General features: G+C 36.7%; 2 protein-coding genes across 2 annotated transcripts in view; one reads left to right on the forward strand and one right to left on the reverse strand.

Annotated features, from left to right (window-relative positions):
- hpca (hippocalcin) overlaps positions 1 to 23,819 on the forward strand; it is a 34,820-nt gene extending 11,001 nt beyond the window's left edge. Inside the window, exons 2-5 of the mRNA XM_016504325.1 lie at positions 15,398 to 15,544; positions 17,439 to 17,720; positions 20,247 to 20,352; positions 22,556 to 23,819. Of these exons, the coding sequence (XP_016359811.1) occupies positions 15,449 to 15,544; positions 17,439 to 17,720; positions 20,247 to 20,352; positions 22,556 to 22,653 (582 nt within the window). The 5' untranslated portion in view covers positions 15,398 to 15,448 and the 3' untranslated portion in view covers positions 22,654 to 23,819. The remainder of the gene's footprint in view (positions 1 to 15,397; positions 15,545 to 17,438; positions 17,721 to 20,246; positions 20,353 to 22,555) is intronic.
- Positions 23,820 to 25,095: 1,276 nt separating this feature from the next.
- tmem54b (transmembrane protein 54b) overlaps positions 25,096 to 26,479 on the reverse strand; it is a 6,832-nt gene continuing 5,448 nt past the window's right edge. The window contains exons 5-6 of the mRNA XM_016504324.1: positions 25,729 to 25,875; positions 25,096 to 25,493 (exon numbers count right to left, since the gene is read on the reverse strand). Coding sequence (XP_016359810.1) covers positions 25,293 to 25,493; positions 25,729 to 25,875 — 348 coding nt within the window. The 3' untranslated portion in view covers positions 25,096 to 25,292. The remainder of the gene's footprint in view (positions 25,494 to 25,728; positions 25,876 to 26,479) is intronic.

The following is a 26,479-nucleotide window of genomic DNA, read 5'->3' on the forward strand; positions in this document are numbered from 1 at the left end:
TGTCATTCATTCATTCATTCATTCATTCATTCATTCATGTTAATCAAACAACAAAAGAGAGTAAATATCTCTCTGCTCTTGACTTTTTTAACTTTAATAAGAATAAGTATATATTTAATTTACACTGAAGAATATGCCGTTTTTATACATTGATTTTGTCCTATTGCTTGTAATTGTTTCTTATACTTATTCAATAACTGTTTACTTGTCTTCATTGAGCAATATTTTTATAGGCTAGTATTAGTTTATTGTGATATTGACACTGATGACAAGAATTATGAAATTTCTATGGTAACGAAAATTTTGATATCATAAAGACCTTATTTAAAGCAAAAATAACTATATCCTGATGTATATCATTACTGTGAAATAAAATTACTCATATTGTGAAATAAGATTTTATCATATCGCCCTTCCCTAACTGTGTATAAAATATATAGTTGTAAAGTCACTATAATATAAGAATAGACAAGGCCACATTAGTGATAACGGCACAGAGGAACAATATCATTGAAATCGCTTTCACAATGTTTTTTTCCAGCTGATGAATGATAAAACATTGTCAGCCAATTAGAATCCACCCTGCTTTAAACAGCTCAAGCATTAAAGTGGCAGATGACAACTGCAGCACACTTATAATAAACACAATTTTGCCGTGCGTTGATGTGGATGCTAATATAGTTATCTTTATAGTCTATATCTTTATCATTATTGGTGTAAATGGGCCTTAAACTGTAAGTTATTACTCTCAGTGATGTCCGTTTTTAAATGAAGCACATTTTAGTACATGTGCATCAAGAAATGCTCAGTAACACAAATAAAACAGTCTTTATCATTGCAGTATTTTATCCTTTCACACTGACTGTAGTTTGTAACATCTCTGTAGCTTAAATAAGTCCTTAGGTTACTTTCAGTGCCTGTGTCTTTAATTTAGTCATCATTCATTTGTTGCTTTTGGGCACTCTGTAAAAGATATCACCACTTTATACCCTTTGGGAAAACAATGGCACGAAACCTAATACATACTCATTCTATTTAAGCTACTGCCTGAGGGGTCATTAGACAAATGCTAAACCTCTTTGTTGTTTCCCACTCCCTTACACATTATTTCCACATTGGGAAGAGATCCTGAGGGGCTGAGAGTCAAACTCATGGTCCAGCTGCTCTATCGGTGTGGTTCTCTCGCAGCTCCAGTGGCTTCTGTCAAAGAGCATTTCTTACAGTTGAACGTGATCAATGTTTATTTTCCAGCAGAGAGCTAACGAACATCTTATCTGAATTTTAATACACATTTAGAGAGATTTCAGGTCGAGGGGTTGCTCATCTGTGCAGTATTTCAGAACAGTGTTTCAGCGGAAGTAGATAAGCTGACTTTTATGAGTGCCATTGCAGTGTTGCAGTATTTGTGTGTGTGCGTTCGCTATCTTTACAGACTGCACAGGAAAGTTTGGGAGCCGACATAACAAGATGAATTGTGTTTTGGCCTGAGTATGAGGCAGATGAATAGAGGATAGGATTGGCACTTGCAGGCTCCATATAAAGTATATTGCGACGTAAAAGCTCCTGCCAAATACGCATCAATAAGGTGATAGATAATAAAGCTACAGACTTAGGTCAACAAGCTGTTAAGAGGTCCTATTGTTATCTATCGAATTCCACATCTATAACGAGCAACTCTAAAGAGACGAACCTTGATTAGTCCCTGAGAATGAATTTTTCCTGAATGTGAACATCCCAATGCTCTTGAATTCTTTGAAACTGAATGCTTTACACAGCCTTTAAACACTGCTTTTCCATCTGGGCTTTTGCTTGCTGCATAAAAGGTATTTCAAAGACTTTAAAAAAGCTTGATGTCTGTTTTGAGAAATATTTTATTCTTCAAGACTTTCATTTAGAGAGGAACTGATATTAAAATTCTGGCCGATAAAGATACTGTAAGTCGATAATAACTCTCATGATAACTTTTGCTTTTGTTTTTATTTAATTATTTTAACTCAGTTTAAGGATTTTCCCATGTTAGCCTGCAATGTTCTGTTAAAGTCTGAATGCTATCTGTCTGTCTGTCTATCTAGATATTAAAATTTTGTAGTAATTTAAATAAATTAAATTAAAATAAAACACTAAAAAATAAAATCTGTCATTTTAGATGCTAAACTGAATTTATGCATCACAACATCATCATTTATGATAAAAATCAATATTTATTTTGCGATTTGCTTAAGAAACAGTGTTATTAAATTAGAAGAAAATGAACTTTAATCGAGTTAAACTGTAAAATGGGCATAAATGATTAAATATGCAATATTGACCAGTACCAAATAAAAAAAAATAAAAAAAAATCGACCAATAATCCATATGGTACCATAGTTCAAATCTATTAACATATTTACCGACATATCGCTCGAGACTTACTGATATAAAAATTATAATTAAACTTTATTTGGAGTACTACTTGTGCACAATGCACATTTCTTAATATTAAGCCTAAAATGTGTATTAATGTCACTATTGATGAGGATTGTATGATCTTTGAATAATATCTGTCTTTAAATGCAAGATATTTGTACCTAAAGTATACTTGCAATAGTTCCACTTTGGCACAATCAAATATACTTCCTACTTTCATTTCCCTGAAGTGTATGCCATTTGATGCCAGTGCCAGTGTAATAAATTAGACTGTAGTGAGCATGAGTGTACGGCTCAATATAAACAGCATTCCTTTCCAATAGGTGGCTGTCTATTTTCTTTCAACGTCATGATCTGTTCCTGGTGTGTGAAATGCTTCAGTTAATGCTCCAGCCCAAATGTTTTATATGTTAAGAATCTTGATTTCATATGTCAGCTCTCAGTTACATTAGTAAGTTATGCTGCTATGTATATTCAAAGAAGCACTTAGCTCATTTAAAGTGGAATGTGAAATATTTTTGTGTGCTTTTATGCGTGTGTCCTTCTCTCATGTCTCTATTCTTTCCTCTTGTGCTCTGATGCTGTGCCAGTGTGGATGAAGGCTGCTGGTCCCTTTCTGTGTGACCCACATAACCATAAGTGCTTCTAAAAGCCTGAGTTCCTCTAAGGAGATGTGCTCAGGGTTGACCTCGATGTACCACTTTTTTTCAAACACTCCATCTCTGTGTCATCTGGCTCAGGCCAGTAACTTGATAACTATAGGTGTTTACAACTGTGAGTGGTTTTTCTTCACGATTTAGCAATGCTTACTAATGCAAGCATCACTATTACTCATATTTAGATACTATATTTTCCAAATAGGCCTAAATGAGAATTCTGTCATCATTTACTTATCTTTATGTCATTCTAAATTTGTATGATTTTCATAGACTTTCATCATAGATACACTTTTAACTTGGACCTGTAAGAAATCACCTAGCAAACACACCAAACAGCCTTGTAATAACCTATTAGGACTGCATGATTAATCAGAATAAAACCAAATTTGCGATATGGCTTTGTGTAAATTATTATATTTGTAATGAGAAGTGCTTAGAAGCTGGCTGCATTAGACTGCATTTTCCACCAAAATAAAAGCTTGATGGTTTAATGATTGTAGAATAAAGAAATTAAGATGTGTTTTTTTGTTATTTTACAGTATTACAAAAATAAAAACATATTATTTTTATTATATTTTTCTTAAATACTTTTAGTATATTTTAAATTTTACAGTGAAATATTACACTTTACTAATATTACATATTTCAATAATAATATTTACATATTATTTTACAGTCACTGATTGTAATATCAACTATTATAATATTTTATATAAATACTAATTTATACATTTTAATTTACAGTAAAATATTTATAAAATAATTTTGCATAATAATGATGATGATGATGATGATGATGATTATGAATATATTTTTTATATATATATTTTTTTACTGTAAAATAAAAAATGAGAATCTAGGAAAAATATAATTGATATTACAATCAATAACACTATAAAATAATATACATTTTATTATGTATAATAATAATAATTATTATTATTTGTATTATTATTATAATTATAAATATAATTGTATAAATATTTAACTATAAAATAAAAATGATTATTTAGGAAACATATTATAATAATTGATATTACAATCAATATGACTATAAAATTTTTATTACAATTTTATTATGTAAAATAATAGTAATAATAATAATAATAATATTAATAATAATAATTATTATTTTATAGTCATATTGATATATAATCACAAATTTTGGACCAAATTGTGCACACCTACTAACAGCACTTTTTAAAATCATATTTTAAATCGCATTTGCAATTTTTATCAGAAAAAAAATCACAATTTCTATCAGACAGCACCACCACCTATCACACAAAATACATTAGAAACCGCATAGAAATGCGCTAAAATACTCAGAACACTCAAGCATGGTGGTGGTGATTTTTGCGCGGGCAAAGTTAAGTTTTCATTCACTTTTCTTCTTGAAATTGAGAGATGCTTGTATTCTACATAGTCATATACAGCTTACTCATCGAGTCACTGCAAGAAAGCATTTCATTAAAGGCTAGTCAATATTGTCTTTTGTTGAACAGAATAACCCTCCATCATTGCATGTAATGGACTGCATTCCTTCTGCAGCCACAGTGAAAGCAAATTATTGTTCCTGAAACAATAAACGACAGATGAGCAGTTATACTCTTTCAGCACCATCTGCAACTCTATCCAGCTTATGATGCAACACACACACATATACTGTATATATGCACGTGTGGACACACACACATGTGCTCACGCACGGGTCACAGAGGTCATCCCGTCTCCAGTGATTATCAGGCTTACACGCTCAGAGCGGGTCCTAGTCGCTTTTGTTTATTATGATCAAGCGATCTGCCTACAGTACGCTGGCAGGGATGCCAGGAATTTCTTTATACATCTTTCGTGAGGGTGGAGGAGGGATGGTGTAATAACGGCACACTACAGCCGACGTGTCGGAAAGCTTGTTAATGGAGGTGTAGGTCATACGTTGGGGGAGATGCTCATAGCGCATGTGTCCATCTGTCTGCTTATGCCATATTTTTCCTGCATATAATCTCTTTTCTCTCTCTCTGTCTCACAATAATATCTCTAATGCTCATGCCATCATATGCCCCTACTGTAATCAGACTGAGAGATAAGTGTGTGATTCCTGTGTGACCCTCATTAACTGTCATGATTAAAACAGCAATAGTGTCAGAGCGCTTGTCTTGTGGTTAGCTTGCAAACTGAAACACACAAAGTTTGGTGAATTTGATTGTTTGGAGCTTCAGTTAGATGTGATTGCAGATTTTTTAAAGTTGTTAAAGATGTTTTTATTTGTATTATTATTATTTTGAGTGGTGTTTGACCATGCAAAATTAGTTGCCATACAATTGCTGGGGTGTTCTGGGTGACATCTATCAAGCTATTAGACCATGTATGAAACAAATAATTATGCAAGTTACTAAACACTGGTGATGTATAACTTTGAAACATTATGTCGTCATCATATCCAGAGTGATCTTCAGTAACTGATGATTCTGGAAGTTTGGACAAAAATATTTCAAACCTGGAAGACTTTGGGCATGTAATGCCATTGTTGTTTCCATGTTTCTTAATGTCTGTTCATATAATGCAAGGATTCCTAAAGTTTTTGTCAGCCAAACCCCTTTGACATAAAATATTTACTTGAAACATCTCTGAGGAAGGTAATATTTCAGTAATTTAACACATTCACATGTTCACAATTTTCTGATGTCGGTTAATTGTCACATTGACATGCAGGTAAACAAATAAAATATTTCTATATTTAGAGTTCAATTGTTTAAATTATCTTTATTTTACATTTTTATGATTTAATTAATTATTAGCTTTTTATCAACTTGCAAACCCATTGCATTCTTACATTAAGCCCAGTTTGGGAAACCCTGGTTTAATGTAATGTTTAATGCATTTCCATTTTAAAAACAGAATATATTTTCTTTCTCTTCGCTCTTTTTAATATCAATTTTTAATGGTAAGTTTAAAAGAAGTTAGATAATATCTAATCTAAAAAATAGTCAGAATACATGACCTAAAATGAGTAACCTAGATTATGTTACGAACTACAGATTTGAGTAATGGACTACAATTTGCAAGTAATCCACCCAGCGCTGAGAATACAGATATTAAACCAAAAATGTATGTATTGGATATGTTACTTTTTTGAAGTAAATTTATTAAATGCTATCCTTCCGTTAAAAAATAGTTCCTGACATAGTTCCTCATAATTCATTACTAAACAGTTAATTTAGCTGAAATACATGATACATGGAATAGTTTTGATGATATATTGATTGTTTCTGTTGCTAAAATGCAGTGGTGTATAAAGTACCTGAAAGCCATACTCAAGTAAAAGTACAGATATCCTACCAGAAAATGACTTTGGTAGAAGTTGAAGTCACCGTTTAGAATATTACTTGAGTAAAAGTCTTAAAGTATGTGATATTTATTGTACTTAAGTATGAAAAATATTTTAAAATCTTAAACGTACTTAAGTATTGAAAGTAAAAGTACAAGTAAATGCAAAATGGAAAATAAGCAAATAAATAATATAAAATGTTCATACACAGCTTGAGTAGCAAGATTGTGTTCAGTTTTAACTCTTTCTTCCATTTTGCATTTTTGGGTAAGAATAAGAAGCACTTCATCCGGTACTTAGTGTCTTTCATTCCAACATATGAAAACATTTCTGGAATCTGCATCTGAAATAGAATTTAGATGTATTTACACAGTTTAATGTAGGCCTATTTCAGAGGGCTTGAGTGGAAAATGAATCATCCGCGGTTGTGCGCGCACTTATTTGCACATGATCATGAGTCTAACTTGCAAACGCCAGACCACTGATTCGTCAAACCTGCTTTCCTGCAGTCCGTGTTCTTCTGACTTCTGACTATTTTGTAGTAAGTAACGAATATGCTTCGGGGAAATGTATCGGAGTAAAAGGATACATTTTAATGAGGAAATGTAGTGGAGTAAAAGTAAAAGTTGGCTGAAATATAAAAACTCAAGTAAAGTACAGATACTCCCAAAATATACTTAAGTACTGTAACAAAGTATTATTACTTTGTAACATTACACCACTGCTAAAATGTCACCATTGGGTGAAGTGGTCATGGCAGTGCTTTATCGTAAATAAAACACAGCTGCTGTGTGTTATATATAGCCTATAGTATATAACACAGAGCAGCTGTGTTTTATTCACGATAAAGCACTGCCATGACCACTTCACCCAACGGTGACATTTTAGCAACAGAAACAATCAATATATAATCAAAACTATTCCATGTATCATGTGTTTCAGCAAAATTAACTGTTTAGTAATGAATTATGAGGAACTATGTCAGGAACTATTTTTTTACTATTTTTTATATTCTTTCAGTCAGTGGAATCTTCCACCCAGTGAGGCTGGGGTTATGACAGAGACTTGGATATGGCAGTTTGCATCATTTCCCAATGCCAATCATTTCCTGTCCTCTCTACTGTCCCATCAATAAAAATGGTAAAAAGGCCAAACACCTCTCCATACACACCCAGCCAGTGCTCGTCCATCTCTCTGATGGGCAGCCAGCTGAGATCAGCCGAAGTCCCTGTTGGCAAGAGGTATGAAATGACGTCTACAATGTGAGCTGACTGAAGGGACCTCACTCACCGAGGACACAGCCTCATTCTTATTTTTACCTCCTTCATTAGCGTCCTTTCTCCATCTTCCTCTCACTCTTTCTCTCTTTCTTTTTCTCAGTCTGTTCTTGTTATTATGTCCTCTAGCCCCTCCCTCTCTCTTGAGTAATGTGAAGCAGATTCATTGATTCAGGTCAGGGCTTGACCCCTGCTGTCTTTATTAAAAGCCATACCTGACAGCTGGAAGAAACGAGTCCTGCTGTGTGATGCTCTCAAATGTTAAACCAAATCTAGAAACATCTAGAAATGGCTTTAGAGTCTTTTCAGACACTGATGTCACGTCAGGATTGTTTAGCAGCTAAACCGTGATTTAAAATCTGCATTTAGATTTACTGTGTTGTACTACACTTGTGGAATGAGATTGGCAGGCAGCCTTTAGCCTCTGTAAGCTCCGAAATTTGATGGATTGGGGATTTCAGTGCAGTGTTTTTAAGGAGAAGGTCTGTCCTTTGGCTCATGGAGATGCTCTTGTATATTGTCAAAATGTCAGCGCAAGGATTCATTTTGTGAAGTGTGTGTGAGTGGTGAAAAAAACTGGTTGTAATTTCTTTCCTCACTACCACACAGAAGGGGAAAAAGACAACATAGTGAGCTGCCTTATTGTCTACTGCCTACATACTGTAGGCAGCTGCCTTCTAAAAAAGTATACTAACCTCATGGAACCTCCGACTGATTGACCTGAATGAATTGGAGCACTCTATAAAGGCAGCCACACAAATAGCACTCCAATAGAGATTGCCATTAACATGTTGTTAAGCTAACAGTGCACTACTCTGATAAGCATAAAAAATTGACTTTTTTGTAGTTGTTGTCATTTTAAACCAAGCGCAAACCCCACTCCCCATTTGTTTTCATTGGGCAACTCAATCACATAGTTACCTGTCAAGAAAAGGTCAGACTTCATTGATTCAACTCAGAGCACAGAAAAAAAACATCCAGCCGCGACAAACAATAATGCTACTTATCAGTATGTGCTACCAACACTATACCAAGGTTAAGGTTAGGGATAAGGGTTAGCAGGGGTGCACATAAGGTTTTCAGTCTGGTTCTCATGAGAGCACCTGCATATCTGGTTTGGTGCGCACACTACACATATGTGATTCGTTAAAAATAACTGTAAAAATAAAATAATTAATATGTGCGCATGCGGCCAAAATACACAGCAGCCACAAATATTGTAATATAAACCATTTTAAAATATAATTTTATATAATTATAAAAATCCTATTTTAAATGCTTTTTTTCTTTTTAGAATAAATATATTTATAATATACATTTCTCTCAATTTGTCTGTCAGTTTATTTTCTTTGTCTGTTATTTAACATGTTATTTAGTGTGATCGTTTATATCGAAGTCCCCTTCAAACATATCGACAAACTAAGGGCCAGATTTACTAAACAGGGCAAATTAGCGTTAGAGCACAATTCCATAAAAGCACCGATGGGAGGGGAAAATTCTGCGGGTGATTTACTAACAATGCGCACATTAAAGAACACAGATGCAGCCAGATCATTTCCATAATGACCAGCACAATCTACCAAGAACAGCACAAATTACGACCTGCTTTAAGACATGCATTTTTGGGCTTTAAATAATGCCGCAAATACCAGTAATTTGAAGAGCGCAAACGTTAGTAAATTGCAATGCATGATTCATTTTAATACTCTCCTCCCATAAATTTTGCGTCTGAAAGGGAAACTTCTACAAATGCAAATGCAATCAACAAGGTCAGGTGCAAAATTAACTGTGTCCATGCCTTTTCAGCGCTAATTCTTCACTGCGTGTCTTCTCCTGACAGTACTATTTTAGCGCCAAAAGACATTTACGCTGGTGCAATCTGTTAGTAAATCCGGCCCTAAATTGTAAAATGGACTGTGGTCCAGTAAGACTAATGTGCAATGAAATAAAAATAAAACAAATAATTATAGACTTCTAAAGCTACTTTATAATATCTATTCATTGATTTGATCCATCTTTATAATGTATTGTCTATTGATCACTAAGGGGTTTTCTCAGCAAATATTGAAATGCTGTATGTAGTATGTTATTAATTTGATTCAAACTGTTAATCAGTTGACAGCCTTGAATTTTTTCAGAGCATTATGGGATTGCCTTCCCCACAAGGGATACATCCTGAAATGGTGGTGTATTAACAGCCGGCGTAATTATGCTATCTTCTTTTTAGAACAGCTTGGCGGCTATGATTTCTTAAAATGCTGCCTACAGAGAGACAACTCAATAGGTTTTGGAACAGGACTTTTGGGAAAAAAAGAGAGAGAGAATTTAAAAAGGGAGATGGTTCATGCAAAGGTTGCGCAATTAGAATTAAACTTTAGAGGAATTAAAAGGGTCTTAAGCAAATGAAATGAAGGAAGGGATAGAGCTGGCGGATTATAAAGGAAGAGGCAGAGAAAGAGATGGCGACTGATTTAGAAAGATCAAAAGTCGCTTGTCGGGTCAGATTGATTCTCTGATTACCTCTGTTTCTCATAAATGGATGAGAGATAGAAACGCAGGAGTGGGGAGAAAAATCAATTCTGTCATCCTTTTTCCTCTGCCTTTTTATAGATGCAGGAATAAGATACTCTTGTTGTGAGATTCATCTTTTGGCTCTTTCTCCCCTCCTCTGATACACTCTAACTCCCTCCTTTCATTTCTCTTTTCTCCTCTCGGCCTTGCACTTTTATTTCACTGGTGTGCAGTGGCTCATTTACTCTCCGCTCTCTTGCTGGCAGGGATTTTAATGAGGCTCTTGTGTTTCAGATATTCAGCCTCCTCAGCCCTAAGGCTTTCCCACACAACAAAAACAACTCCGGGGCGAATTCACTGAACAGTTGTGGCACTTTTGAATGCGGTACACTAAGTGTTCACAATCCTGCACTAAATGCACTGATCATTTAAATGAAGCATGTTTGTCAAGGCAAACATAGCTGTGCTTGAAGATTTTTTTGTTTATGTTGTGCTGACCGATACTTCAGGTGCCACTATACTGACACCTGATGGTGCAGATGCAGCATTGAGCAGACGTAAGGTAAACAGTGCAGTTCTTGGTGAATTTACACCTCTGTCTTTTTCCCAGAGAGCACAGCATTCCTCTCCTTTTCATCCATCCATCCCTCCACAGTTGGATTAGCAGTCCAGATGTTGCTGACCCACATAGAGTAGAGGAACAGAATTTTAACAGTCAGAACAACCACTAACACATGTGGGACACTGTGGAGAGAGACAGGATTAACCCTTAAGCCCAAACATCCAGAGGGAGGAACAAGAGAAACTGCAAAGAACAAGAAAAGGAGAAATTCTGTTTGAGGTTGCGAGGGGGTGTGTGCGCCAGCGTGCCTCGGCATATGCGACTCTCTTGTATCTGCAATCATCAGGGGTTTTCAAGAGTACTTGTCCCACTTCTATGTCATAAATAAGCTTTGTTTGTAATTTGCTTTTTGTGCACTTTCGTATTTGCAGACTTTTCCAGATGAACATTTTATTGCTCAGAGGTTGCTCGTTCATAACACAGGAGGCTTAAATTCAACATGAAATCAGATATGATCCCATTTACTTTTTTCATGCTCTTGCCTGGTATTACAGTGAATGATTTATCAGTGTACATTAGGTAAACACTTTTATAATATTTTTTTCTACATTAATAAATGCTGTGTTTTTTTTAAAGAAACCTGAAAAATGTAACACGATTTCCATACAAATATTAAGCAGCACAACTGTTTGACATTGATAATAATAAGAAATGTTTCTTGAGCAGAAAATCAGTATATTAGAATGATTTATGAAGGATCATTTGACACTGATTGACATGGGAGACTTTGCCAACACAGGAATTAATTACATTTTAAAATATATTAATAAAATATTTAGAACCGATATATTGAATTGAACAGATATATTGAATTTCACAATATATTTTGATATTTTTACTGTATTTTTGAGCAAATAAATGCAGCCTTGGTGAGCATAAGAGACTTCACTAAACACATTTAAAAATCTTACCAACCCCAAACTTTTAAATGGTAATAATAGAATCGAGAATAGCATAAAAGACCGTTCTTGCTCAAATCTCTGACTTCTGAGAGCAGACTTGCTGAGTGTGATCTTGGCTAATCTAAGCGTAGTTTGAGAGCTCGTTGAAAACCCTACGGAAGACTATTAGGGTGTTTTTTGCAAGAGAAAATTATAAGAAGCAGGATATTTAACCTCCTTTCTAAGGAGAAACACAATATTTAAAAGATCTCACTGGTGATTTTCCCTTTGGGATTGGCCAAGGGACAGTTATGTGAGAAAATGTGAGTGGATGAAGTCATTTCATTCTTTATACATTGCCCTCATCTTCCTCCAGATGTCTTTTGTTCCAGTCTTCTTGGCTGGAGCTAAGGACATTTGTTTTAGGCAGGCTCAGTTCAGCCTTCCTTTATTAAGTCTAATGAGTGTAGAGTGCTAAAACTAGCGTGACATGTCACAATGTGAGTGATGACATTCAAGCCCTGGGGAACGGCACTCCTTTCAGTATATCAGCAAGGTGTCTGCTACGCAGAGAGAGAGAGATATGTCGCTTGACATTGCACTGATAGCCAGTTGGAGTTTTTCAGGCGCAGATCTAGACACAGTTACTTCGTCCTGTAGTTTCAGTTTTATATTACCTCTCCATTTTCTGGTTCCTGTAGAAGGCAACATAGAACACAATTACTATAGACATCCAGCAATTATCCAAAGGGCTGGTTAAGGCACAAAATGAGACGGCATAATGGAAACAACATGCACGGCACAGAGCCATTTGCGTGTCTGCTGGTCAGTCCAACACCAACACTCGGCGGTGATGCTCTTTCATCACCACTGGGCCTGCCGCCAGTGTAAGCTGCTCCTGCTCTGCATTCTTGCCATTGTTGTTATTTTTTCTTTCCCATCAGCCCTCCCCACCCACACTCCCTCGTTGGCCTCGTTGTGATCCCTGTGCTAAATCATTTGCTGTAGCTTCAACCCTAAATGGCTAAGTCTGGAGATCAGCCTCAAGCTATAAGTATAAAATGTTTGGGACATACAATCACAGGACTCAGCTGAGGTTAAAGACTTTGAACCTTGGAGCCTGATGAAGTGGGGACAAAACCAATGACATTATTCGGATGATATCTTGTGGTGGCCTTTTGATTTTGCAAAGAAAAGCATGTAGGAACTTGTAAATGTAGGATCACTATAATTGCAATTAAGGCCGTGCAATTTTGGGAAAATGTTTTGATTTTTCAGATAAAATGGCAATGCCGATTAAAAAAAAATTCTGGGCTTGTTTGTAAGGCTGCATGGACAGTTTGGCCACAATGTTATGATTATATATCACTGTAACATTAAAAAAGTATTTAAGAAAAATAATTTAATAATAATATTATAACAGTAATTTTATTTTAGAATAAAACTAATATTACAATACTGACATTTATAGCTAGATTTTTTTCTTTTTCTTTTTTAAACACTGAACATCAAGCTTTTTGGTGGAAAACTGCAGGGAGCCATTATAGCTTCTCCTTTGTCGACAACAGCCGGTTTGTAAGTGCTTCTCGTTACAAGTTTGGGATGATGAACAGTGCATGTTGCATTCCCAAATGCATGTTATAGGCACCCCAAATACAGAGCAGATGGAGTTTGTGCGGAGCAGCATTTACTGTGACTTGAGCCGCTTCGAGAAACTGAAGACACCGGCTCATGAGCTGCTCACGTGTAAATGAACACAGTGCTATGCTTCACTCTGAAATAAATTTAATTACATTGCAGTCTTTGCGTCATATTACCATTTCAGATTTATTGTGATTAAGTGTGCAGCACTCATCGCAATGGAAAATAGTTAACTTTAATACGTTTAGACTGACTTACTTGAAGGGATAGTTCACCCAGAAATGAAAATTCTGTCATCATTTGCTCACCCTCATGTCATTTCCAACCTGCTGTCTTTCTTCTGTGGAACATAATACAAGATATTTTGAAGAACTGCTTTTTTGTGGCTGGTTTTATTGCAGACCCACTTCTAGTTACGCCCCTAAACTGAAATCTGAACTTTATCACTGTTGTTTCATAAAACAATGACTTCTCCCCCAGATCTAGGCCTGTCACGATAACAACTTTTTGTTGTGCGATATATTGCCCCAGAAATAATTGCGATAAGCAATATTATTGTCATTTTAAAGACCATTTTATGCCACTTAATATATAATCATAATGTAACAGCATAATAATGCAAGAAGGCCTACACGCTTCCAAATGACAACAAACTTTTAATTTTTAAGAATATATATATATATATCATGGAAATTAAATATTGAAATATCAGATACCTTAAAAAACCTGAATAAATTGTAAATAAACATTTTTTCTATTGCTGAAAAAAACAATCACTACTTAGCAGTCAGATATGCACAAAGGCACAGATCCCTAAACAAGGCCATATCTGCAGACGAAACTTTTTTTTTTTGTATAAGCATTTTTCTAAATTTGAACTAGCACCTCATGACTACACCACGCTATGTACGAGAAGCTGCAAAAGACACAGGCGCAAGTGGAATGTACAAACATGGTGACATAAATTTTTAAGTAAATATAATGGGCGATATATTGCGTCACCAAAAATTATTGAGGTCATGTACATATATTGCGCGATAAGTCGATATATTGATTATTGCGACAGGCCTACCCAGATCATGCATCTGGAGAGCTAAAAAAAATAGTTTTAAATGAGGTTTTCCTCATCTGATCCCTCTCCGCTGGGGTTTATTTCTCCCTCGAGAGTACATGCACTCAGCATGGGGTAGGAAAATCGAATCAGATAGACTGCTATCATCCGTAATCGTGCAAAAATTTGCATCCCTGAAAGTGATACAGTTTGGAGGATGTTCTTTTTCTCAATGCTTATGTAAGGTAATTTAGCTTAAACTCAAACTGGGCTTTTGCCTCTGTCGCATACTGTCAGATAATCTTTCTTCATTGAGCACATACTGCTCCCTGTGCGTTTGAGATAAATGTGCCTAGTGCTCAGTGCTGGATGCTTTCATATATCTTGGAGAGTCTTGTTTGTGTGTACTGATCCTCCTCCAATGTTTTTACCGCGGTGCACTGCGCGGTCTCGGATCGCTGCCCATCTCGCAGTAATTGTGGGCGGCTCTGTTATTAATTAGCGCAGGTAGCTAACTGTGTTCTCAAAACACCATGAGAAAACGGCTGTTTTTCTGCCTCACATTTGGACCAATTAATTTGTACATTTCATTTTGCAGCGTTACAGACGTTTATGCATTTTTATCAGAGCACTTTTTGTGCCCAGGAAGTGAGAATGAGTCAGCTCAGAAGGGTACTAATTCACTAATGGATATGTTCATACACACACATATACGAACACACGTTCGCACACAAACACACAGTCTCTAATTATCCATGTAATGTCAGGGGAGAGATTAGAGTTCACTGAGCCCTGATGGGTGTCACACCAGAGCAAGAGAGTTCAAACACACGTTGTTATGATTTGGAAGATGCCTGTGGTTTTTAATTAGCTGAAATTTCATGTTCACGATGCCGTGACGGCGTCTAATCACTTGACCCCTGGCCTCATAACTAAAACTCCTTACCACTTGAACTTGTAACCTAGTCTAAAATGTTTTCAGGTCTCACCTCATTGGCCCTCGTATCATTTTTGCCGACAGGTCTGACCCGGGGCCTCGGTGTTGTCACTGCGCACACAGAGACATATCATCATGGGAAAACAGAACAGCAAACTCAGGCCCGAGATGCTAGTGGACCTGAGGGAGAACACGGAGTTCACTGACCACGAGCTGCAGGAGTGGTACAAGGTGGGAACATCTTGAGACATGCACAAGTGCCCCTAAAAAGTATCTGGGTACTTAAGCCACACAAAATGTATTAATTTCATTGCATTAGCAAACAAAATATCAAACCAAGCATCAACAAATTATGCTAGATCTTTTCTCAGACCTAATTACACTACTGAGACATTTTGCATTTACTTTTTTAAAGGTATTTTATTTATTTATTTTTTCTTGAAAATCTCCACTTGGTTTGATAGTGTGTTATCTAATGCAGTGACATTCATACATTTTTAAGTGCACAGCAAAAAAATATTTTCCTACATACATCCCATATACATATTTTCCAATAAAAATATCTAAACTTGACAAATGACAAAGATATTAGGTGTTGTTTTCTGAAAAACATATACAAATTAATCGAGTTTCTACATAAAACAAGAAAAAACATTTGCCAGTGTGGTAAGAATATTAAATTTAATTCATTTGATTTTTTCTGACCCTACTGGCAGATATTATTTCTTGTTTTACTCATAATCTCACTTAATTTTCATACATTTGTTTCACATATTTTATATATCCCATTTTGCTTTACAAGTAAATGCGTCTTAATTAAATAATATTTAGATATATGTACTGGAAAGCAATACAAAAATACTAAGTAGGAAAATCATATTTGCAGTTGGTGCCGTTTGTCCAAACACTTCTTGGGGCCCCGTACATGGATGGTAAATTATTAGACTTATAAAGATACAAATAAAGATACATTCATGCCCACCACAATACTGTTACAAAAATTTAAATTTTAGGCGGGAACAACAGTTTGTCACTGGGACAGTAGCCTTAAAGGAGCAACTTTGTACCTTCTACCCCCAAAAAAGTGCGTATCGACACGTTGGAGTAGTATTATGCACCCTTAAGGTACTACTAAAAACATTTTATAGGTACATAAGATGCAAAGTTGTCCCTTTAAGGGTACTGTCCCAGTGACAAACTAGTATTGTATCGGTAGCACTTTATTTTACAGTCCTGTTACTCATGTACATACTATGTACTTATTATAGTAATTACAATAACTAGTTAATAACTAGGTACTAACCCTGAACCTACCCCTAAACCTAAACCTACCCCATGTAGTTACCTTATATTACAGTACTTTCTTAGGTAGGTACATTATAAGTACACTGTAAGTACATGTAAGTTCACGTACAGTAAAATAAAGTGCAACTATTGTATCTCTAAGATACCATTTTTTGCACATTTTTTTTCTGAGAATATAGGTCTATGTGTTGTTTATACATAGACTATATGCATATTCGAACATAAAAACCCCCTCCCAAACATATGGTTAAATATAGCAATTAATGTATGTCTCTATAAGTGGTGGTCATGGGAAATGACTTACTTATCCTACCCTGGAGGATGCCTCAGAGGAGACATGAATGCCGCTTGTACAAGAAGGTTAAGGGCCAATGTATGTCTATATACATGAATTTATGAGCTGACCAAATCACTTTCTATAACAGCACAAGAATGATAAAATACACAAACTATATAATTACATTAGTGCTGAAAACAGTTCCTGTCTTTATTGGGAAGCAAAAAAGAGAGAAATATGAAATTGTATGGTGAGTTCATTTTAGTATTAAAAAATCACTTTAAAACACATCATGTTGTAATTTCTGCAAGTAGGAACTTCCCAGGAGGACATGAATGCAGCAATAGATCTTCCCACTTGGTATTAAACCGGCAAACACTTGGCTGATTGTGAAAGTTGAAGACTTAAATGGAAATTACGGCATCATGAGAAATGATTTATGAGTTTGGGGGTTTTGGGATGCTTGTATCTATGTCATATACTAATAAAGGAGCCTCTTAAAACATGCCACTGATGGCAATATATGTTGTTCACGCTAAACAGGGGTTTCTGAAAGACTGCCCCAGTGGGCATTTGAACGTTGAGGAATTTAAGAAGATCTATGCCAACTTCTTCCCATACGGTGATGCCTCTAAGTTTGCTGAGCATGTCTTTCGTACGTTTGACACCAACAACGATGGGACCATTGACTTCAGGGAGTTCATCATTGCTCTGAGTGTGACATCACGGGGAAAACTGGAGCAGAAGCTAAAGTGGGCCTTCAGCATGTATGATCTGGACGGCAACGGTTACATCAGCCGCGAGGAAATGCTGGAGATCGTGCAGGTCAGTGGCATTCTGGGACGCTTGTGCTAAAGTTTGCAGCTTAAATCCACTTCTAACATAAAACAAATGTATTTATATTGCATCCATACACTAATTTTCTCACTGCTATGATGATTTTGATAAACATATGATTTTTCGGACTTTAGATGTTAGATGCTAACTGCTAACTGTCAAGGTTAGTGTGCTCAATAATCTTCATGGTTAGCTTGTCTCCCAGCTTTGTCAAACTGATGTTTAGCTGGTTGGCCAGTTGACAAGCACCCAAACTACCAAAACAGACCAGCTTAACCAGATTGGGCAAGCTGGGAGACCAGCTAACAGCCTTAGGCTTTTTCAGTAGGGTGACCATTGAAACACTCCACAAATACACTGCGAAAAAGCCTGATCAACATAGCCTGCTGGTTACCAGAGCAGTCGTTTAGTGATTATTTTCTACTATAACAGGACCTGAACATTGTGCAGGATTATTTTGCACAGTTTCAACATCTCTGAAGCTTCTGGCAGATGTTCTGATAGACAGCAGTCCACTGGAGACTATTCAAAAGTTGCATGAGCCCAATTAGGCATAGTAAAGATCCATTTCCAAAAGCACAAACCTAAAATAACATTTGAAAAGTGAAAAAATGTGTAACTACTGTATACAGCACAGTTTGTGAAAATGAATTTAATTATTAAATATTGTTTTTGTAATGCATCTGTAAAGTCATAATTTTATATTATAATACACGTTGAATGTTTGGAAATGTAAACTGATATATACTGACACTAAAGCAAAAAAAGACAAATTTTTAGCTGGTGAAAATACTAGTGTTCTAATAATTTTGACCACCATTGTAATAACATGACATTTCACTGATATTTTGACCACTGAACTAGAAAATGTCCTGGGTTTCCATTTCAGAAATCTGCTCACCTTTTCTTTCAAGCAAAGTTTTCAGCAAGGATTTGTGATTTGTAAAAGTTCATGCTTACTGAGCATACTAGTCTTATGACGATCAATCTTGACTCAAAAAATCCTCCTGTTCGCTGACTTCTGTGCTGACTTTGTGTCCGTATAATGTCAGATGAAAGAAAAACACTCGCTTTTATCTTTGAAGAAATGAAAGAATCAAAATACTTGAAGGAAACAGACGCAATTTTTAATTGATGTTGAGCATTTCTTTTTACCCATGCAATATATTACTTAATAACAGTGCAGCCATAGCCTTTCATGCTCCTCTTATTCAGCCTGCCTCAATATTTTTCTTCTTTGATGTGAAATGATTGATCAGATCAGAATTGATCATTAAGAGACAACTATTATATATTTTAACTATTTCTGAGGTGTATATAGTATGTATACTGTGCATATGCTACACCATCCGATTCTAAAAAAGTAGCATTGTATTTTGACTAAATTACATTAAATTACAAGGCAGCATACTGTGTAGTATTTAGAAAGTAGTGCGCTTCAGTTCTGCACACAGGCAGACATTCTCCTTCTACACCAGCTGTCACTTTGTGTACATACAGTACAAGTCTGCATAATTTGCAGAAAGCACAGAGATGAGCAGCCTGACCCCTGGTGGAGAGATCAAGCACAAACATTAGCGCGCTGTCCCAGATGATCGCTCCCCTGACAGCCTGTGCTGTTGGAGTACAGGAGCTATTAGCATGTGTTTAGCATGCTCAGTTGGTACCAGTCTCCCTCAGATAGGCTTGGCAAAGCTCCGTTCTGTGCGATGCCCCTCGATTAGCAAAGCCTGTGGGGAAGATCACAGAGTTGAGGGAGAGACGTAGCATCCGCGTTGAATCTCTTCTCTGTTGGATTAACGAGTTAAATTTAACCGGGGTTTATCCCCGTGTGTGCAGAACGGCGAGATTATACCCCTGGTGGAGAGATCAAACACAAACATTAGCGCGCTGTCCCAGATGATCGCTCCCCTGACAGCCTGTGCTGTGGGAGTACAGGAGCTATTAGCATGTGTTTAGCATGCTCAGTTGGTACCAGTCTCCCTCAGATAGGCTTGGCAAAGCTCCGTTCTGTGCGATGCCCCTCGATTAGCAAAGCCTGTGGGGAAGATCACAGAGTTGAGGGAGAGACGTAGCATCCGCGTTGAATCTCTTCTCTGTTGGATTAACGAGTTAAATTTAACCGGGGTTTATCCCCGTGTGTGCAGAACGGCGAGATTATCCGCAAACTCATGGAGGTTACAGTTGGCTGGCACTCAGAGATTGCAGCGTGTTGCATATTTTATCACTGCTGCTGCTTTTAAAAGGTGGAGGGCTAAGCCAAGCACCAGCAGTATGCCCAACTGTGAATCTCATTATCCCTCAAAAACATTACATAATTGATTGACTTCTCTGATTTAGTGGGTATGGCAGGTAAATGAGCTGAGAAAGCCTGTGTGAAGTTTCCCTGCTTGAGTTTGCTTTCTGCTTCATGGCTCGTGGTGAACAGAATATTGGATAAACTGAACCTGTGAAGGCCAGATAAAGGTGGTCCACTGATATTTTAACTTGGTTCATTAATCATATCTTTAACAGGCCATTTATAAGATGGTGTCATCGGTGATGAAAATGCCTGAGGATGAATCCACACCAGAGAAGAGGACAGATAAGATATTCAGACAAATGGACCTGAACAATGATGGTAAGATGTGGACCAGTTCTTGACTGTTTGAATTCATTTTGAATTGAAATTACACAATGGCCTGGTGTGATTATTAAATAGCAAAAGTGTGTGATTTAATTAAATAAATGTATAGTCTGTGTGCATTCAGAGCATGTGTAGGCCTCATGAAAGAGCATAATGCTCCGATTACTGATTAACTTGTAAAAAGCTATATAATTCTAGCTACAGTGCTCTCCACTAATATTGGCACCCTTGGTAAATATGAGCAAAGGTGGCTGTGAAAATAAATTGGCATCATTTATCTTTTTGATCTTTCATTCAAAAAATTCACAAAATTCTAATCTTTCATTGAAGTAAAACAATTGAAAGTGGGGGGAAACTCACATTATGAAATAAATGTTTTTGGCCACAATTATTGGCACCTCTAGAAATACTTATATGTAATATCTCTGAAGTATATTCCCATTCATATTTAATTTTTTTTAGCACACCAGGGTGACTAGGAGCATGAAATTGTCCAGCCATGACTTTCTGTTCCACAGGATTATAGATATGAGGAACACAAAGACCAAATTCCCTTAATCATCCAACACAAGGAGTAAAACCAAAGAATATAGTTCTGATGTGCAGCACAAGATTGTTGAGCTTCACAAAATATAAAGTGGGCAATAATTAAGAAGTTCCAATCAAGGAAAGATGTTACAAATCTGCCTGGAAAAGTGTTTGTGTCGATATCGTCCTAATGCTCGGTTAGAGGAGAGTTTGTGTGGCCAAAGACTCACCAAGGATCACAGCTGGAGAATTGCAGAGATTAGTTAAGTCTCGGGGTCAGAAAGCCTAAAAAAATTTCAAACAGCCCCTACATCACCACATGTTGTTCGGCAGGGTTTCAAGAAAAATCCTCCTTGCTCATCCAAAAATAAACTCCAGCATATTCAGTTGTCAGACACGGCTGGAACTTCAAACGGGACTGGCTTCTATGGTCAGTTGAAACTAAAAAAATAGTTTTTTTTTGGCAGCAAACCCACCAGATGGGTTTGGTGCAAAGAGGGATAAAAAGTACCCCATGTCCACGGTTAAATATACTTGTGGGCCTATTTTTCTGCTGGAGGTCCTGGACATCTTGTTCAGATACATGGCATCATGGATTCTAGCAAATACCAACAGATACAAAATTTAAACCTGTTAGAAATCTTATAATGGGCCATGGTTGGATCTTCCATCAGGACAATAATCCAAAACAAACATCAAAATCAACACAAAAAAAAAATCTCATTATCCCTCAAAAACATTACATAATTGATTGACTTCTCTGATTTAGTGGGTATGGCAGGTAAATGAGCTGAGAAAGCCTGTGTGAAGTTTCCCTGCTTGAGTTTGCTTTCTGCTTCATGGCTCGTGGTGAACAGAATATTGGATAAACTGAACCTGTGAAGGCCAGATAAAGGTGGTCCACTGATATTTTAACTTGGTTCATTAATCATATCTTTAACAGGCCATTTATAAGATGGTGTCATCGGTGATGAAAATGCCTGAGGATGAATCCACACCAGAGAAGAGGACAGATAAGATATTCAGACAAATGGACCTGAACAATGATGGTAAGATGTGGACCAGTTCTTGACTGTTTGAATTCATTTTGAATTGAAATTACACAATGGCCTGGTGTGATTATTAAATAGCAAAAGTGTGTGATTTAACTAAATAAATGTAGTCTGCGGACATCAAGCGCATGTGTAGGCCTCATGAAAGGCAGTCTCAAGTAAATAAATCATATATATCAAGTAGCCTATATAAATCATAAATAGCTATCTATATAAATAAAAATAATATAAATACTGCTGTACAAAATACAGGTGTAAAAAATGCTTTTTTGTAAGAAATGTATATGGTGTGTGACACTTGTGTACAAAATACAAAAAAAAATCAAATAATTTTATTCAGCAATTATGCATTAAATTGATCAGTAAAGTGAGAGCAAAGACATTTATAAACATGTTCTTTTGAACTTTCTATTCATCAAAGAAAACAAATGTATCACATTTTCCCCCCAAAAATCTATCTAGATAGATAGATAGACTGTCAGTTTAACATGTTAACTTAATTAATCAACAGATAGATATAGATAAATCCGCGGTACCCCAATTCATATCAGGTCAGCTCTTGCAGTGTCTTTTCTCTCAACTTTTTTTCTCCCACCATTTCTGTCTTCCTATTCTAGGCAAGCTGTCTTTGGAAGAGTTCATAAAAGGTGCCAAAAGTGACCCCTCCATTGTGCGGCTACTGCAGTGTGACCCCAGCAGCGCTTCGCAGTTTTGAGTCACTCCAGACAAGCTGCACTCAATGCATGAAAGCTCTTATATCTCATTCTTCTTTGTGTTCCAGACAGAAGAGTTTTAAGAAAAAAAAACGTGCAACAATTTTACTTTCCATTTTTCCCAGAAGGACATGTGTACATCTGAAGAACAAAGACAACACCTGCCAGGACATTCTTTGTCTGCTGCATGCCATCCGTCCTTGTCTCTGCAGAAGCTGATGGAGTTCTCGACTCCAAAAATATATAAAAAAGCGGCTGATCGTGTTCCAGGGTCCAGATTTTGGAAAGGAATGTTCCTTTTTAGGAATTGTGCATGCGCTCTTGATCTTCACCACCTTTCTTGTGTTTAATATCTGTGCTGTTTTGTTTCTCTTCCCCGTTGTTTTGTGAGGGCACAGTTCCCCATCTACTTTTTATATTGATATTTAAGTGTGTATACAGTATAAATGCATATAGAAACATGTTAGGACTACAAAGGAAGGCAGTTATAGACGTCTTTTTACTCACATGCATTTTACGGCAGTATTATGTAGCTTCAGGCAGTGTCCAAAACTTCGCCTCCAATTGACCCAGTGGACTGATGGACTGAATATTGGGATTTTTCTGGTCTGGCGCTCATGATCTTTATTTTACAAAGAGAAGGCTGAGGATCTCATTCTTGAGTTCTGTTCATTTAATTTTGTTGTTGTTGTTGTTGTAAATATGTGGTTTGCTTCCATATTTCGTTATTGATTTTTTGCGTTTTTATGGTGTTTATTTTACCAAGGGTGATTTTATTACTGTCGAACCGAGACGTGAGACACTTGGTGATGTATTATGGCGTTTGGAGTAAGTTGTTAGTCATTCGAGGCTTTTCAATACATTGTGGGAAATGTTTGCATCAATCAACATTCCGTTGAATGGAAGACACTGGTAGCACATATCATTTGAAGCGCTTCATCTGTGTGCGTGCGGTTATGCGCGTTTGTATGTACGCAAGAGTGACGGTTTGCATGTTTTTGTGTATGTATGCGCCTGTGCTAACTTTATAGTATCACTTTGTGTAGTTCAATACGATATCTTTGTATGCAAGTAAGTTTTTGAACCCCGATTTGAAGCAGCAAACTCGTGAACCTTTATCCTGTGTCATATGGTACTCAAAATCACAATCTTAGGTTTCCATCAACAACATAGACAGGAATGTACAATGCTATAAGTTATAATCATGTCTCACCTTTAGATAAAGAGTTTGAATACTGAAAGCGACCACTAAGGGCTTATTTCCACTCTTGAATGAACAGGTGTAAGGAGAAGGCCACTTCTTTGGTTTTTCTTTTCGTTTTATGCAATGACTGACATTCCATGACCTGAATTCTCCAGGTGCTCCTGCTTTTGTAACATACAGTATTAGCTCGTGAACTCCATACATGCCCACTCTCAAAACATGTGTAGCTCTCTCACATTGCTGGCATCCATGTTACTTCCATATTTGTACCGAGACCATATTTGATGCTGCACCCTCTATGGCAACTTTCCTCTATTATGTTGCATGAAAACCTCATGCGAGGACATAATGATTGTCCCCTTTTACTGACGTTGAAAAATATACTTCTGTGTTTAGAATGTCGCCTGAGAGTGATTCTTACACAACACTGTCCTGTACATACTGTTCACTTAATGTTGTGTCAGTAACTTATTGATCAACCTGGTCATTTGATCACAAAGTGTGCTGCATTCAGAGTTGACTTCAGAAAGCCTTGAAAATTCCAATACAATTCCTGATTTTGGATTGAAGGTAACAAAATTTGAATAGAATGTAAGGAACCTAAAATAATTAAACAGAATTTAAATGTAAAGAAATTCATGTAATTTAAGTAGAAATTCAGAAAAGCAATGTTGACTTGACATTGTTTCAAATTATTTGAAGTTTGAAAGTTTTATGCTGTAGATAGATAGATACAGTAGATTGAAGGTAACAACCAGGATTCAGCATTTTAATTTAAATATGAATATCATGAATATAAAGAAATTAAAATGCTTATTAAAATTAAGTGAAATTCAAAGAAACTCATATTAACTAATTTTAAAGTAGAAAAGCAATATTGGCTTCACATTGTTTGAAAGTCTTGAAGTTGATAGACTTTTTATTGTTTTATAGTAAGCTACGATATTCGTTAATGATACAGTTTAATATTATTTAGTACGTTTATTAGCCTAAATTGTTTTAAGATTTTGTGGAAATTTTGCAGCCAATGTATTTAAAACCTGACACACACACACTTTCTCTAGACAGCATCTAGAAGTTTTTAAATATGTATGTTTAGAGCAGGGGTGCCCAAACTCGGTCCTGGAGGGCCGGTGTCCTGCAGAGTTTAGTTCCAACTTGCCTCAACACACCTGCTGGTAAGTTTCTAGTATGCCTATAAGAGCTTGATTAGCTGGTTCAGGTCTGTTTAATTGGGGTTGGAGCTAAACTCTGCAGGACACCGGCCCTCCAGGACCGAGTTTGGGCACCCCTGGTTTAGAGTATGAACACAAAGTGACGGCTACATGAGTGACAACACAGATCCGACCTGTACAAGCACCAATGTAACATTTCTTCAAAAGGGTTTAAAATGCACTTGATCCCTGAATGATGCCAGAGCCACGGTCCGGTTCATAATCAGATCCAGATACTGGACCTTTCCAGCGCCGCGCGGTTGAATGGGGATGCGGAGGGGTGCTGGCGGTACTGACCGGAGGACGCGGAGCGGAGCGGTGGCCTGTGCCGCTCTGGGGGTCTAATAACGGACAGCTCCTCGTCTCCTTGGCAACGACGGCACTGGAGTGAGTAGCGGGGTTCGGCCGCTCTCGGGGTTTTCATCTGAAATGGAGCACAGTGATGCCACTTTAGAGTACAGTATGACTGCAGTATGAGTCAACGAACACACCCTCTCTCACACACAGTCACACACGTGTTAGTTAGTACTTTCTCAAGCATCTATTAGGAGGACCACATGAGTCACAGGATGAGTCCACCTACGCCAAAGCGCTGATTATTTTTATTAGTGCAAATCTGAGCTCCCTTGTGTGTCAGTGCAGAGCCGGCCAGCACATACCAATCTGCTCTCATCTTGTAAATGTTGTTTGCGGAGGCACCAGGGCAGACCGAGGTAGGAGATGGAGACCTTAAATAAGCGGCATGAGAACACCATCTCCACTGCACTCATTAGTATCAGTGGGACCAACAGGACTATCGTGGTGCTCTGAGAAAGAGAGAGAGAGAAATATAGAGAGCCTTCATTCATTGTATATTTACTGAGTGCACTGCATACTGTAGATGATCGTGACCACTGCACTTTTTTACTGTTTACAGTTTGTTCCAGAACAATTTTGCATCCCCAACCTTGCTGTAGCCTTCATTATACCTTTTTTTGTTTTGTTTTGTACAAACAACAAGAGTATAACCAAATATATCAGGGGTATATAAGAAAAAAAGTATAGAAATACATTGTAGCCTACATCTTGGTAACTCTACAATAAGGTTCCTAACTACATTGGTTTACATAAACTAACAATGAAAAATACCTCGGAAGCATTTCTTAATCTTAGTTAATGTTAACTTAGTAATACATTATTAAAATTAAAAGATAATATGGAGCCTTTTCACATTTCCTGGCTTCTCAGAAGCAGAAGTCATCATTAGTTGGTAAAGGTGAGCAGAAATTATAACAAATTTGTTTTATTATTATTATTTTTTTTTTTTTTTTTTTTTGGGCATTCACCCAAAACTGAAAATTCTGTCATTATTTACTCACCCTCATGTTGTTCCAAACCCATAAGACCTCCGTTCATCTTCGGAACACAAAT

The sequence above is a fragment of the Sinocyclocheilus anshuiensis genome, unplaced genomic scaffold (assembly GCF_001515605.1).
Source record: "Sinocyclocheilus anshuiensis isolate Anshui unplaced genomic scaffold, SAMN03320099.WGS_v1.1 scaffold54, whole genome shotgun sequence".
Lineage (NCBI taxonomy): Eukaryota > Metazoa > Chordata > Actinopteri > Cypriniformes > Cyprinidae > Sinocyclocheilus > Sinocyclocheilus anshuiensis.